The sequence below is a fragment of the Panthera pardus genome, unplaced genomic scaffold (genome assembly GCF_024362965.1).
Source record: "Panthera pardus isolate Hobbes unplaced genomic scaffold, ASM2436296v1 HiC_scaffold_13, whole genome shotgun sequence".
Taxonomy (NCBI): domain Eukaryota; kingdom Metazoa; phylum Chordata; class Mammalia; order Carnivora; family Felidae; genus Panthera; species Panthera pardus.
This window is the reverse complement of record NW_026526688.1, coordinates 81196606-81212413: the sequence shown is the minus strand read 5'-3', so window position 1 is coordinate 81212413 and position 15808 is coordinate 81196606. Positions and strand designations below refer to the sequence as shown.

The following is a 15808-nucleotide window of genomic DNA, read 5'->3' as shown; positions in this document are numbered from 1 at the left end:
GGCTTGGTGATCAGTTTGATGCGGGAGGAAAGGAAGAGCATGGCATCTAGGATCACACTCAAGCTTCTGTCTTGGGCAAGGGGGTTAATGGTTGGTGAGGACAGCAGTCCAGACAGAGAACACAAGAAGCCCAGAAACACTCCCAGTTTCCCAAGCCCAAAAGCCTTGACCATCTCTTGTCCGCAGCAAAGCACGGTCCACCTAAGTCATGCCGGCCCGTGGCACCTACACCTGCGTGAGGAAGAAAAGTACTAACTGCAAAGTGTATCGAAAGCTTTACTTTCATTTTAAAACAGACAGATATACTATAGAGCAAAGTACATTATTTTCATTCCCATTTGCAGACAGAGCAAGAGACTTCAAAGATACCTCAGAGAAATCTCAGAGAAGCTGAGAATACTTCCCTGTCTTCAGGGCTCTCTGTCTTTTGGGTTCTTCAGTGCAAATATTCACGCAGTGCTGCAGTATAACATTCTCACGTAAAGCTGAAGAAACACGAACGCCGACACCTGCATTCCCATTTCTATGCAGACAGCTTAGACGGTGGTTCTCAAAGTGTGGTCTGTGGGCCCCTACTGGTCTCTGAGACCCTTTCAAGGGTCCTCAAGATCAAAATTGTTTTCATAAGAATTCTTAAGATGTTATTTGCCCTTTTCACTCTATTGACATTTGCAATGATGATACAAAAGCAATGATGGGTAAAATTCTGGCTCCTTAGCTCCAATCAAGGCAGTAACACCAAACCACACTAGGAATCATTGTATTCTTCACTGCCACACACTCACGGTAAAACATACACACCCCCCCCCCAAAATAACCAGGTCCATTTCACCCAAGAATGTCTTTGATGAAGCAGCAGCAAAGATTATTCATTTTATTAAAGACTGACCCCTGAGGAAACACCTTTTGAATATGATATGTAATGAAATGTGTCCATGAAGCACTTCTGCCATCACTAAAGTGTGATGGCTATCTCAAGGAAAAGTAAATCTGTGATTTAGTTGAGAGGTGAACCAGCCACTTTTTTCATGGAACATCACTTTTGACTGAAAGCGTAACTGACAAACTATGGTCATTCAAATTTGGGTACCCAGGGGCGCCCGGCGGCTCAGTCAGTTGGGCGTCCAACTTAGGTTCAGGTCATGATCTCATGGTTCGTGCATTCCAGCCCTGCGTCAGGCTCTGCACTGACGACACAGAGCCTGCTTCGGATTCTCTCTCTCTCCCTCTCTCTCTGCCCCTCCCCCACTTGGGCACACACTGTCTCTCTCCTCTCTCTCAAAATAAATAAATAAACTTAAAAAAAATTGGGGTACCTGGCACACTATTTCTTGGAAATGAAGTAAGGCTGATACTTTAAGGAAAAACTGACAGTATTTGTAGCCAATGATAAAATTCAAGCTTGCCAGCAAGAATTAAAATTTTGGAAAATCCATATCTTACGCTATGAACTTGACGGTCCCTCAAGACAAAGTGATATGTGCATGCATGTTCACAGCAGCACAGTCCATAATAGCAAGAAGTAGAAACAAACCATACACCCCTTATAGTATGGTTCTGCAGTATAACACTAGAGAGCAGTGAAAATGAACTCACTACAGCTACAAGCATCAATGTGGATAAATCTCACAAAGATCACCGTTGAGTGGAAAACCAAGGTGCAGAATACATGCAAAACCAAACAGGGTAAAGCTAGGGGTACGATAAGCAGAAAACTCAGGATAATGGGGACAGGTAGCAGGCAAAGGGCACGTTAGAAGTCTGATAGGGTTGAAACGTGTTAGATTGGGCAGTAAGTTTACAGGTGTTCATTTTACCATTATGCTTCCTTATCTGTGTATAAATGTTGGATGTGTTACTGTTTGTAAACAGCACTACTTTACAGCTTTGAAAGGGAAGCACTGCATTAGAGCTTTCTTTGCCAAAGAAAACCAAAGAGGTGAGGAAGGGGCAAGAGGCATGGGGTGAGCCCTGGCTGAGGGCCTCCAGCACTGGCCCCAGAGAAGCCCATCACCGGAAAGCTCTTCCAGAGACAACTTCAAAGCAGCATCTGTGCCATCCATGGATCTTCGGTTTTTTAACAGCCCTCCCTGCATAAAAAAGGCCATTTTTGCTCCTTCAGGCCACCAGCCTCCATGTCACTTGTCATCACAGTGAAAGAAACTACTACATTTCACAGTTGATTTTGTATTGTATCCAAACTACAAAATTTAGTAATCCTAATCTCTTATCATCTGGACCAGCTCCTACTACATTTTTCCTGCCTCCTATCCTTACATCACCAATATAACCCTTTTGATTCCACTTCCTAGTGTCTCCCACATACTTTTGGCTTATTTCACCCTCTTTTGGCTAATGTCATTTCTTCTGCTTAGAATGTTCTCTCCTCTCTTCTCAAGATCTAAATGCATCCCTTCCTTAAGGATGTTTTAAGTGTCACTCCTCTTCAGGAATCTTACCCATCACTCCCACTGGGTTTCCTCGAACATTTACACTTCTAATTCATATTATATTGTCTTGCACTTGTTAGCATACTGATTTGTGCTTATCCTCTGCTTGTTTTGTGTCAACATTTCAAAGAACTGTCCGCAGGGGCTGCAATCTGTACAATTTCTACAAGTCACATAAATGCTCAAAACTTTTTCTTAATGAATGAGCACCCAGTAGGGACTACAACTCTCAGCGGACCATGTCCTCACTGCTCTAATGTGACACCATGTGTGTTGACATATGTCCTTCCTTATTCCCAAAAGACTTTCGATTCAGCATTCCGAGGGAGGTTTTGCTCCGTGGTAGGAATAGATCTCCCACTTCACGACAGAAACCAAACAAAACAGCATTTGCTTTAGAGAATTCTTTTTCATAATATTAAATGATTTCAATGTAAGTCAGCATTGTCTCCTCCCATCCCACTCCTCTTTACCTGAAGTCCTTTGAAAACCACCCCTGCCAGGTGGTTGAACGAGCTTCTTGGTAAACACAAGATCTTTCATTTTTGCACAGTTGTATTTATTCAACAGGCCCTTATCTTTAAAAATCAGTGATCTTCCCTATAACTTCTATCCTCTTGGTCCTAGTCTCTGTTTTCTGGTCAGTATTTCATAAATCTATGAAAATACCTTTCAAGCCGAATTTTAATTATTTGTTTCATCTCTTTCTGTGCCCACTTGGCTCTGAGATCCTTGCAAGCAGGGACCATGCTCTATTCAACTCCACTGATCCCTACTCCCTGGCACAGAGCACTCAGTTACTGCTGCTTGAATGAATGAATCAATCAATCAATCAATCAGTCAATCAACCAACCAATCAATTAAACAAGTATCAGCAGACCCAAGCTAAGAATTTAAGATGAATGACAATTCAGAGTAAGTTCACTCCCTTTATCGCTTGACAGAACTTTATATATTTGAGTGTAGTTACCAGGCATGATTGTTATCTAACTTCACTCTTAGCTTCAAATTAAGCACTCCCAATTGTCTCAATAATTAATTCCTTATACGATGAATTCAAGAACCTAGACTCTAGTTGCCTCCCTTCTGGTGAGTAGTTTATCAATTTCCCCCTTTAAATTGGGGCACTCAATTTGGCATTCAATTTACAGATGTGATCTAATCAGTTTACAAGACCAGTGTTGCCACCCTTGTTCTGAATTCAGTACTTGAATTAACTCAGCCAACTCTGCTGAAATGCATCCATTTTTCGAATGAAGGCTGAATTTTAAGTGTTCCTTATTATCTTTTTGCTTGTTATCTATTAATAGTGGTTATCTCTGGGGGTGAAAGTTGGGAAAGGGGACTTTCATGCTTTACTTTGAATATTTCTACATAGTTTTAATTATTTACACTGAGCCGGCACTGCGTTTGCCATTAAAAGCCAATATAGACTTTAAAAAATAAATTAATAAGCAGAATTCATATCTGTGATTTCTCTGGCTCCAGTCTGATGAAGTACACTTAAGTCACGTTTCAAATACTTGTATGGTACTTCTGTACTTTCTTTTGTATATATTTCCTCACCTCTCGGCAAGTATTCAAGAAGCCTTTGGTGCAGAGCAGTTCTCTCTAAATGTGATCTAGTGGTCCAGCCAACCCAAACCCACTTCTCAATCATGAAATTTCTCTCCTTATCAGTGTCAGAAAACAGCTCGCTATAATTTAATTCCCCTCTTTCTTAGTTCAGATTAAAATGCAGTAAATTATCATTTGACGTTTGCTTCCCCCTAGAAGGGAGAAATCATGCAGCACATTTCAGGAATATTTCCTGAAGCAGAGGGTGTCCCACACTTTGTTTCCTTCCAAATACAGCTGTGTTTCATGCTGTAGAGAGGACTGTTGGGTTAACAAGTAGGGCCAAACAAGCACAGATTAGAAGACAACTATAATTCTAGGCCATTACACGAAAGCAGTGTTCTCCATATGGAGCACGTAATTCAGACCCCAGAAAGTGTCACGGCATGTGACTCTCATTCTCTTACCCTCAGCTTAGCCTAAATCTTTGAGGAAAGAAATATTATCGGTGGCACAAGTTCTCACGAATCACAGAGCAACGTGCTCCAGCGGCACCTGTAGAGGAAGGTCCCTGAATGGAAGTGCAGGTGGCAAAGGCATGTCCTTCCTGTGTAGGGCCCCAGGAAGGTTTTGAAGTCCTCAGAGACACAGTGGGCCTCAGAAGACCAGTAGATGGTCCAGCCCTTGATACTGCAGACACAGGTGACCTCAGGCTAGTTTCTCCCTTTTCATGGCTCTGTTTCTACTTCTGTCCAACTGGTGGGAGGAGTCTTTCCTGTTTGCTTGTAGGCAGATGATATCGGTGAAAATGCTTTGTGAACAATAAGATACAACATAAATAGGAAGCGTGGGTGATCTACTATTATCCATTTTACAAGATGGTGCGAGGTAAGCCCAGAGAGGTTCAGTGACTTGCCCGAAGTCACAAAGCTAGTGAGAAACCCCGGTGACCGTAGGGGGACAGTGGACAGAGAAGACTGGAGTCCTTGTCTCCTGCCTAGTGCAGGTTCCTCCCTGAGCCTCTCTCTGACTTCAACCTGGAGGAGTGAAGTCAATTACTCAGGTCCATGAGCTATTTCCAGGGTTTTAAAAGTCAAACAAATTATTGTTAATAAGCTGCTAGGCTCAACATGTCTTTATTTTTGGCTGAAATGGCATCCACCCAGAGTGGGAGTTCTGGTAAGTTCAACACTGGTTATCCATTCAAATTGGTCAGAGAACTTTTTAAGAATGTCCATGCCCAGGTTCCATTCTGAGCCATCAAATTTAAATTGCTGGGGGTGTTTGCAACTTTTTAATCTCCCAGGTGATTCCAACATGCAGCCAGTGTTGAGAACCACGGTGTTGGCTAATGGTGATCAGAAACTTAGAGGCAGCAGTAGTTGTCTTTGACTGATTACACAGCACAGTTAGAGCCATCTTACTGGGATCCTTAGTTGAAATGAATTTACACCTCGTGTCTATTAACATGGCCAGCATGTATCGTGCATATACTCTGTGCCAGACACGAATCTAAATACCAACTTGTGTGAACTCAGTTCCCATAGGACCTACAATGTTCCCCCATTTTACAGATGTGAAAAAAGGCAGAGACTGCAGTAACTGCCAAGGTCAAGGCTAAAATGTGGTGCAGCCAGGACGGATCTCATGCTTCCCTGGGACCAGGATCTTAATCCCCACCCTATACTGCTTCTTACTACTGCCATAGAATGTGGCTTACAATACTTTAGCCTCAACAATGAATTAAAAGATCACTGAATGTTGAAGAATGTAGGACGGTTTCCAATCCAAAGGCCTGTAGGGGCCGGGCAGGAATATACATGAGGGAGGTGGGCAGGTGTACATGCAGACGGGGACACGGCAGCAGAGTGGTAGGAACCGTGGCAGACTGTCGAGCACATGCCCGGGGAAGGGAGACAGCCGCCACCGACTGTAGCAGATTGCTGCCATGTGGGGAGGTGGGCCCCGTGCTGCTGGCTCTTCCAAGTTTTCAAAAGAAGCTAGAAATTTGGATTTTTATGTGAAACCACCCATTTCCAAATGCTGTTTCAAGTTTTTAAACATACTGTGTGGGGCAAAACACATCGGTAGGCCACTAGCTTGTAACCTCTGATATGATCTATCTCCCACACACAACACACACACACACACACACACACACACACACACACACCTGAATTCTTCATTTAAAATTAATTTAATGTGTTCTCTTGGCCTGCTTCTCTGCAACTAAAAACGACAGACCCTGACTTTCCTTCTTTGGTGCAAAATTTAAACTACCTAAATAGCACATGGAAAAACCAATATAAATTTCCCCTGGGTAATTTTAATCAGTGGACTGACTGTTGAATAAATGAATAAATAAACATTTATTAAATACCTATTTTCCCATTTGAATCTCACTATAAGTCTGTGAGCATGGATTTATTGTCCTTACTTCACAGTAAAACCCAGTCATAATTCATATGATTATTACACAGTTTAGATGTAATTCAGGTCAAATCACACACACCGAACATGTTCCTACAGTAAAAGTCTAGTGTAATATTGTTTGCCTATGAAACAATATTAGTCAAGCCCTATTTTAACAGCCTTATAAAAGAATTTTACCATATCACATTATTACTCATCACTCTGATGAGAGATACGGAAAAAAAATTTTTTAAACACAGAAATCACCAAAAAGTCCTGGGTCAGAAATGCCTGTAGTCTAATCACAATCTAAGCAAATGGAAACTTATTTCATATACATAATAAGAGCTGATATTTCTTGTGTTCTTTCTATGCAGCAGGCACTAACTAGGCATGGATTTATGTGTGCATATATTACAGATATTTATCAATATCGATACTGATATTTATCAATCAAACCTTACAAGAACCCTATGATAGAGGAACGCTCATCACTATTGAGAGATGAAGAAACCAAAGACAGGGAAGTTAAGTAATGTCCCTGAGGTCACACAGCAAGTCAGTGCCAGAGCTGGGTTCTGAACAGCCTGGTGCCAGAGTCTGTGCACTTAACCACCATGAACTTAAAGCACGTGTGTTCTGTTTTCACTTAAGTTGTACCATATACGGTAGACATAGTGAAAAGAGGACAAAGTCACATGATATTTTCTCCCTGTCATTACAAAAAGCAACAAAAGCTTTTTCAAATATCCTGCCAGAAAACTTAAGAAACGAGCACTATAGAACGTTAGAAAAATCCAGCACCCTTCCACAAGTACAGTAGCTTGTCTTGAAAGCTCAGATAAGCAGAGTGCTGCTGGTCAATCCCGTAAAAGTTCATTTTCCCCTGGTCTTCTCTGGTCCCCTTTGAAGGCCAACTTCTTCAGAGTACTCAAAACAACCCACCCTGAGATCCTCTGGTCTCTCACTCCTTGCCTTTTTTTCTCCAGCCCACATTTCTAATGGGGTCTAACCACTTGTCTGACCTGTGCTGGAATTACAAGAAAGACAGAGAAAGAGAGAGAGAGAGAGAGAGAGGGAGAGAAAGAGAGAGATTATTTTAGGGTTTCCTTTTTCAGACTCAAGCTTCAGAGAAGGTCCACGCATTTCTTCGTTGCTGATAGACAGAACCTGGCTGAATTTGGACTTTCTCAAAAACAGAAGCAATGAATACCTAAGCCTTAGTCACTTAAGAACTCTAGAGACAGAACTTCAGTGGTGGAGGTTGTTTTTTAATAAGAAGGGAATGGACGGCTGGAAACAATATCCTTTTTAGGCACACAGAATCTGCTGTATTTAATATAACCCTGGGTCAGTCTGTGAAAAGCAGAGTTGCTAAAGGCCACATGCTGATCTCAGACCGTGGGCGTGTATCACTGTACATTTTATAAAATTAGCTACAGTGCAGCCTCTATGTGTGTGTATACATGGCAGTGAAGCTGACTTTTATAAAATAAACAGGAATATGCACCCATGCAGCTAAAGATTAGTATCAAGCCCAAGTCTGATTTTAATTTATGAAACTACCTTGTAACTACAGCAATTCTATCCCAAAGGTGGGTCCTTGGGGAATGATGAGAGTCATCTGAGAGGCCCCCGCTTCAGCACCTAGTCATACACTATTCTCTGATATCATAAAAGATGTAATTTACAGACAGAGGACAGAAACACAGAACTTGCCCCGGAGCAGAAGAGAGAAAGCAGCTGGCAACTTCAGCCTAGCGAGTATTCCTAGCTATTTCTAGGGTCTGTACTTTGCACATTAGTTTCTTATAAAATATGACAGAAGACACTTCAGCTACCATGAACCATAAAGTATTTTGTACACTTGGCCCTCAATGGTGTGAATTACTGAGCTGCACCTAGCAAAGTAGGGAACAGAAGAGAATACATCAAAAACAGAACACAGCATCTTCATTTATAATCTCTGTCTAAAAAACGTGATTCTAGAGTATCTTAACTAAGCCAAAACACAGTAGTAATGAAAAGCTGATAGGAAAAAAAAAAAAAAAAACCCACACGTCTTACCAGAACTAGGCCTGGTCTGAATTTCTTTCTGATAAGAGAAAACTTAGAATCTATTCCTTCACCACAAAGCCCATGGTCTAGTAAAACCTTATGCTAGAAAGCCTTGAACGCCCCCAAACGTCTTATTTTTTAGGTCATACCATCATTATCTCGTTCTGCGATCAGTCTGATTAAATTATAGAAAATTACTAATACATCACTCAGAATGCAGATATCAGCTCCAGCCTGTTGTGTTTGTTTTTCTGTCCTCCTGTCCTAATGCTCCAGCGGTACTTACTTCAAAAAAGAAGAATGGAAGAGAGACCAGCAACTCCCCACCAGGAAGGGGAAAGGATACATTAACCTACTCTCAGGACCGTGCTTTCACAGATGGCAATGCCGACCAGTCACAGAAACCAAGGGAGCCTTGTTCCACACAGTGGCCGCGTGGGCTTCACCACCACTCCTTCACACCTTGTCCTCTTTGCGTCCAAGGACACCACTCTGCACGCAAGTGACCGGGGTGAGTGACACTGGGTGAGTTTTTCTCTTTTGTCAAACCGATTCACGCTGACCCCGTCTGAACTCAAACTACCGGGATTACTAAATAAACTGGTTTACCAACCCAGCCGAGCAGCACACGATTCAACAAACCCAGTCTTCCCTACGAGAACCTCTTGACATTAATAGGACTCCTTGTATTTTAAGCCACCTTTTGACCCCCAAGAGAAGCCTGCCCGGTTGCTCCACCAACACAACACTGTCCCTTGGGTGTTTCCGCAGGCTTTGTCCACCTAATTTTATAAGCCTCGCAAGACAGAGATTTTCCACACCTCCTTTGGACCTCTCCTAATAGAGGCCATTCAAAGGCTCTAAAAACTCAACTGCGCAGCCAGCTCTGACCCTGGCCGACGGCTGTCCAATTTATATGCTCTAGCGTGATTTATTAACACTTTGTGCTTGAGGACTTGTCAACTCACACCAGCTGTGGCATCTCCAGAGCAAGATGGCAGCACATAGATAAATTAAAAATCAATTTTTTTTACTTGAAACTATTTTGAAGCATTAGAAGGAATGTGATTTTGAACTGTCTTCCTTATTTTAACAAGAAAGTTCAGTGTACCTTACTTGCTACATCAGGAATACACGGATTTCCTTTAGGAGAACAGATGAACATTACTGCCCAGTATCAACCTAGCCTGCTGTGTGGTACTTCAGAATCATTAGCTCTGCCTGACACGAGCAGTGAAATATTTTATTGCTTCAGACTCAAAATTTTTCCCTGTGGTTCCTGTCATAGTCAGGAGGAAGTGCCTCGTCACTGAAAAAAAATAGTAAGACCAAGTAGGGGAAAGAGTTAAAACCTTCTACCCCTTCTCTTCCAATAGACATAAAAAGCAATGGAAAAATATAAATATAAGGGCTTCTGCTGCTTTGCTGTCATTTTGCTTCCCACATTTACTAGAAAGCAAGAGATGATTTTTAAAGTTTTGTTAATGAAGAACACAATAACGTCTTGACCCACAACTGAGTAAACAATGAAAATACTAGAATAACAAAACAACTGTTCCATTAACTTTTCCTTTGTGCTCCCCCCTGGGAATAAGCATCAGGCAGATTTCCAATGATAAATATAATAGGATCTGAACTCATACATGTTCATGGGTAAGTTGAAGCTAATGAGGAAATCTTAAAAGTGCTGATGGCGCCAATGGTAAAAGGATTTACAGATGTAACAAACACAAGAGAAAGCCCTTCCTGACCATTTCCCTCCTCAGTTAGTGATCCCAAATGTAGCGATGTTTAGAAAGTGCTGAGCCCCAGGCCTGGCAAACAGTCACAGTATCACTTTCCCCCTCTTCCTCTTTCTTAGACCGACAAACATTTTTAAGGTATGCAGTTTGGGATTCTGCTACAGATAAGCACATGGTATGGTTCAGAGGATCTCTAGGACTTTTTTTTTGAACATGGTATTGGACCCTGCTGGTGAAAAGAACTTTTATAAAAGAGCCATCAAGAGCAGCAGAATCATATTTAAACCCAAATGGTAATATTGCTCTAGGCCAAGAAATCAAGGCTTTATTTTGAGTAATAATTTTTAAAGCCACTTCTCAAAAATAGTTTAGGTTTAACACCCTTTGCTGGAGGTCACCTCCAAAAGCTAGTGCAGAACTTGTTTTTGATTTGTGGCCAGTAGAATCACCACTCAACTGTATAGGACAGGCTATTTTTTTTTTTCTGCATATGTATGAGGCCCATATAACAGAAACAAAAACAAACACACACACACACACACACACACACACACACACACACACACACACACTCTTACTTCTGAGGCTCAGGAGAAAATGACTATGTAGCATTTTAAATCAGAAATCTAACGCTGAGGTTAGTAGTGTCAGGTTAATGGCTCACCCATCCCCAAGGCTAATTCGGTTCTGAACAGTCCCATGGGTGTCTAGTTGAACAGAAGGAGCTAGGAAACCTTAGCAGGCCAAAGCCCAGCCTGGGGAATTGCTGGAACTCCGTGCCAGGGGCTGAGACGCACCCCAGACTCGGTATCAGATAGTACCAAGTGCTAGTCTGGATTTCCAGGACTAATCTACTTGAGGGTGGAGCTTCCAGGTTCCCTGGTGTCTGTGCTGTAGAGTGAGAGACCTTGTCAATCCACGCCATGCCTGGCTAGTAGTATATCTAATAACAGAAAAATAGGTTCTGCACATGAAGTCTATATTAGTAGCAGTGGTTGATGAGGGGGCTGAGGCAAGGGGGCGGGCCTAAGGGAAAGTAGAAAGCACTTTGAAGTTTGTATAGATTCAGTTTTCACCAATTTCTTTTTGTATTCTAATTTGTATTCTACTTCTAATTTTAAATGTGTTTACAGGTTCTCTAGATTCTTAAGCTATATTAATAGTGTCCATTAGCCACTTCTGTGTTTGGCTTCAAAAGCAAACTTCCCCATCACATTCCCCCTCTAACGACCCTCCCCCCTAAATTATACACATCGCTCCTTTCTTTCAGGGTCAAGGTTAAAATGTGCCACTGTATAACTTCTTAAAACCCTGAGATGACTTCTATCAGTCCCAGAGTTACTATATTTTAACTCTGTACAAAAAAGTTCTCCAGGTTAAGGCAAAATCTTCCCCTCATATAAATAAACAAATAAAGAATTTAGCATTACAATGAAGTCTTAAGACTACAGTTATATTCTACATTAAATATGAATTAACACTAATTTTATCAAAGTCAATATTTATTATATCTCCCCACCACTGCAAGTTTCTTTAAGACTCACTCAGCACTTAGGAAGCCTTGGGTTACAGTGTCTGAATTGCAAAATACACCATTTGCCCAAAAATTCCTTAGTCCAAATGCAAATTGCTTACAAAACATGTGTAAACCATGCTTAGAACAGGCAGCACACATCCACAAAAAGGTAAGTGGAAAAGCTTTGCAAATTAGGCTTCCCTTTAAAAACTACAGGGACATTTACGGTGTTTCCAAAAAGGTAATTGCTTCTTACTTCACTAAAAGTGGCTTTATGTGACTAGAAGGAGTTGATTTTTTTTTTTTTTTGTTTTTTTTTAAGTTGAGTGGATAACCGTATTCAATTAGAGAACAGGGTGGGAGAGTCCACTCTTAAAATATAACTTAATCACCAGGCACCAGCAAGCAGGAGAGGCCCACCAGGCATACGAGCTAAAATGGAGCCTGAATTTCCTCTCAGACGGAGAGGGTAGTCGCACGAGGTCAGGGTCAAGGTCACCAGCAGGGCAGGCTGCAGCTGCCCGAATGCGCTGCACACAACGGGAGGGAAGGCGTTCCATCTCCGTCAGAGCCGAAAACAGATAAATCCCTTCTCCTCTCCTACCCTCCCTCTAACCCCGCCAACATTTTTTTTTTTTTTTAAGCAGTGGGGAGAAGAGAAGAAAGGAAAATGACCAAATAACCTCACCGTCCTGGTTTTCGCACACAAGCTCATCAGCTCCCAAAGTTGCCATCTAAGGGCAAGTTCGCAGAGAACACTGAAGCCCATTTTGTCCGAGCAGGGCAAGCCTCCCCCGACCCCCCCCCCCCCCCCCCAGGATTCCTGCCTCCTCTCCCTCCCCCGCCACACGCCCCCGAAAAGAGCTGGGAACTGGCCGACCGGCCATGTGCACGCACACACTCTTCCACCAACTGCTGCGAGTTTTCTGTGAATCGCAGCGCGGAGCCTCCCAACTCGCCCTCCCCGACTCCGCCGCCTTCTCTTCCCTCGCGCAAAATTTCCCTACACACGCAGCCGCCTGCGAGTGATTTTATGTGCATATATATTACATATGTGATATTATCCTCAGAACCTCTAGCGGGCAGGCGAAGAAAGGACTGCACAGGGGCATTTTTTTTTTTTTTTTTTTAAAGGAAGGGGAAAAAAGCACAACCCAAGCCCTGTGCGTCGACTCCGGCGTACCGGGAAGGGGAAAGAAAGAGGAATGTTTGCGGAGCGGGCTGCCTGCAAGTGCCCTTGCTCGCCACTCCGGCCGCGGCCCGGGTGACACGGAGCGGCGGGGGCGCTCGGCCCGAGCAGCCCGCGCCCCCTGCCCGTCCCCCCGGGCAGGCACCGCCGCGGATATTTCGCGAGGGGGAGATCGATCGAGCTGCCTGTCTGCAGCGGAAACGCACAAGCTCACACACAACCCGAGCCCGAGACACCATAACCTTAACCCTTCCCCCACCCTCCGTGAACTTCAGGTGACCGACCACGTCGGCCTGACACCCAGGCGGGCGGGCGCTCCGGCTCCGCTCCCGCCCCCAGCCCGGGTTTTGCAGGATCGGGCTCCAAGCAGCGCCAAACCGCCGGGAGAGGGGAGCAGTGCGGGGGGAGAGAGAAGAAATTGACCCTCGGTCTCCCCCGACCCCTCCCTCCGGCGCCTCCGGCGTCCCCTCCTCCCCGTCACCCCGCCCCACGCCTTCTCCCCTGCCCCCTCCTCCCTGCATTCAAGGAGCCGGGCGGCCCCGGGGGATATTTTTAGTTGCTTCTTTCTCCTTCACTTTTAGCTTTAGCAGCATCTCGGAACACTCAAAGCGGAGAAAGATTGGGGTGGGGGGGGGCGGGAGCTGGAGAGGGAGTGGGGGAAAAGTTAAGAGTCTAGCAAAGAAAAGCCGGAGGGAGGGCGGAGAGGGACCGGGGGCGCGGGTGGAGGAGGGGAAGGGGACCGGGCCGTGCCGGCGGGTGTGTGTCTCCAGTTGGTGTGTGTGGCTGCAGCCGGGGAGGGTTGTGATGCACTTTAGTCCTGGACTCTGCTCAGGCTCGCCGGGGAGGGGGGTCTGAGAGCCCGAGTCTCGCCTGGCTCCGTCTGCTCCGACTGACCCCGCATTTTATTGCGGCCAGGAGCCCTGCTCCTCCCTCCCCTCGGCTCTGCAGGGACCTCGCGCGCCGCGAGCCGCCCTGCCTCCTGCCTCCGCCTCGGCGCAGCTCCCGCACCCCACATCCGCCCGCCGCTGCCCGGCCTCGCCCCCCGCCCGGCCGCCCCGGGCCCCCCGCGCCCCGGCGCGCCCCCTCGCCCCGGCGCCGCGGGAGCAGCCGCCCGGCGGCGCGTGTGTACCGGTGTGTTTGTGTGCGGTGCCCCCACACCCTCCCCAGCCGCTCCCGCCTCGCCCGCCCCCGACTCCCCTCCTCCGCCGCCGCCTCCTCCACCTCCGCCTCCTCCTGCTCCTGCCGCCGCCGCCGCCGCCGCTGCCGCCGGCGGCTCCGGGGCCGACCAACCCCGGCGCAACCTTTAGCCGGAGACGGACCTCTCCCTGGATCCTGTAGCCGGCGGGCGGCCGCGCGCCCTCGCCCCGACACCCCCAAACGCCATGTCACGGCCCCCAGCCCTCCGCACGCCCCGACCCCCGCACCCTCAGGCACTGGGATCCACAAGGATTTTTTTTTTTTTTTAAAGATTCCAACCTCTCCCACCACCCCCCCCCCGATTAAAAAAAAGAAAAAAACCCGGCATCCACACTACTCCCCTCCTCCCGTCTCTTGCCCCCTCCCCCCAGCAACCCGGAGTGAGGAGGGGGAGGGGGAGGGGAAAGGAAAAAAAGCCCGATCTCAAGGAAAAAAAGAGGGGGGGGGGGTGAGAGAAAGAAAGAAAAAGAGAGAGAGAATAGAAAGGGCACGGGGCTGATCATCACCAACATGGCTGCCTCAGCATAGACCTAAACGAGGAGTAACCCGGGCTGTGTCTTTGTCAGTTTCACCTCTGTAACCCTAAACTAATGCAGAAAACAACGGAGGAGGCTGCGGAGGGGAAAGAGGAGAGGGAGGGCGAGAAAATGGCACGAGAGGAGGTGGAGAAGGGATGACTTACGTGAGGGAAGGCGCTTGGGCTGCTCCTGCTTCCTCCTGGGCATTTTCCCCCTTTTCTCACATTCTCCTCCTTGGTTAATGTGAGATCAAATAAACCCCCGTGGGGGCAGAGAGGCAGACACTGGCAGGAGCGGGGAGGTAGTTGGGGGGCGGGCGGGCGGGCAGGGGGAAACCCCTTCTCTCCGGTGTGTGCAATGGGCTGAAGCTGGTTTCCTGGAGCCAGATGAGGGGTTCTCTTCTTTTCTTTCCTTTCTTTTTTTTCCTTTTTTTTTTTTTTTTTAATTTTTTGGTCGTGCACCTGGCTTGTCCCCGAGCGTAATATTCTTCAATGGAAACGGATCTAATAGGTGTGAGTGTGTGTGTGTCCTATGCTCGCGTGTGTGATGGGAGGTATAAATAAATGAGTGCCGGTGCGGCGGTGTCTATGGCCGCGCTCTGTGTCTCCGAGCCCCTAACACTAATGTCGGGATCAAAGGGCAGCGGCGGCGGCAGCACAGCTCACAGCTCGCTCTCTTGCTCTCTCTCTCTCTTTCTCGCTCTCTCTCTCCTCTCGCGCTCTCTCTCTCTCTCTCTCTCTGTCACACACACACTCACACATACACAGAGGCACAGACTGAGGGAAAGAGCGAGAGCTAGACACACACACACACACACACACACACACACACACACACACACGCAGAGCAAAGAGGAAGGTGCCCTAAGGCTCCCAGGGCGGACTCAGCCTGGGATTTGCAACCGCTCCGTCTGGAAAGAATGGGGGGCGCGCGTGCGGGGGTGGGATGGAGTTCTTCGAATTTATCCCGCTATTCGCCAAATCTAGGGGGAAAAAAGTTTTCCCCACTCTTTAAACAACGATTAGTTCATTATTCTTGCTGGTTTTTTTTTTTTTAAGAAAAGAAAATAGATTTTTCTCTTAACTTTCTTTTGTTTATTAAACTACATTTTGTTCTGTATAAAATTCTTCAGGGTTTTTGCACTGCAAGAATTACTCTTCTCACCCCAT

At 45.8% G+C, this 15808-nt stretch overlaps 1 protein-coding gene across 1 annotated transcript in view; it reads right to left on the bottom strand.

The window, feature by feature from the left end:
• ZNF827 (zinc finger protein 827) overlaps window positions 1-15431 on the bottom strand; it is a 174299-nt gene extending 158868 nt beyond the window's left edge. The window contains 1 exon segment of the mRNA XM_019420669.2: window positions 14804-15431. Within this exon segment, the coding sequence (XP_019276214.1) occupies window positions 14804-14846 (43 nt within the window). The 5' untranslated portion in view covers window positions 14847-15431.
• Window positions 15432-15808: the final 377 nt, after the last annotated feature.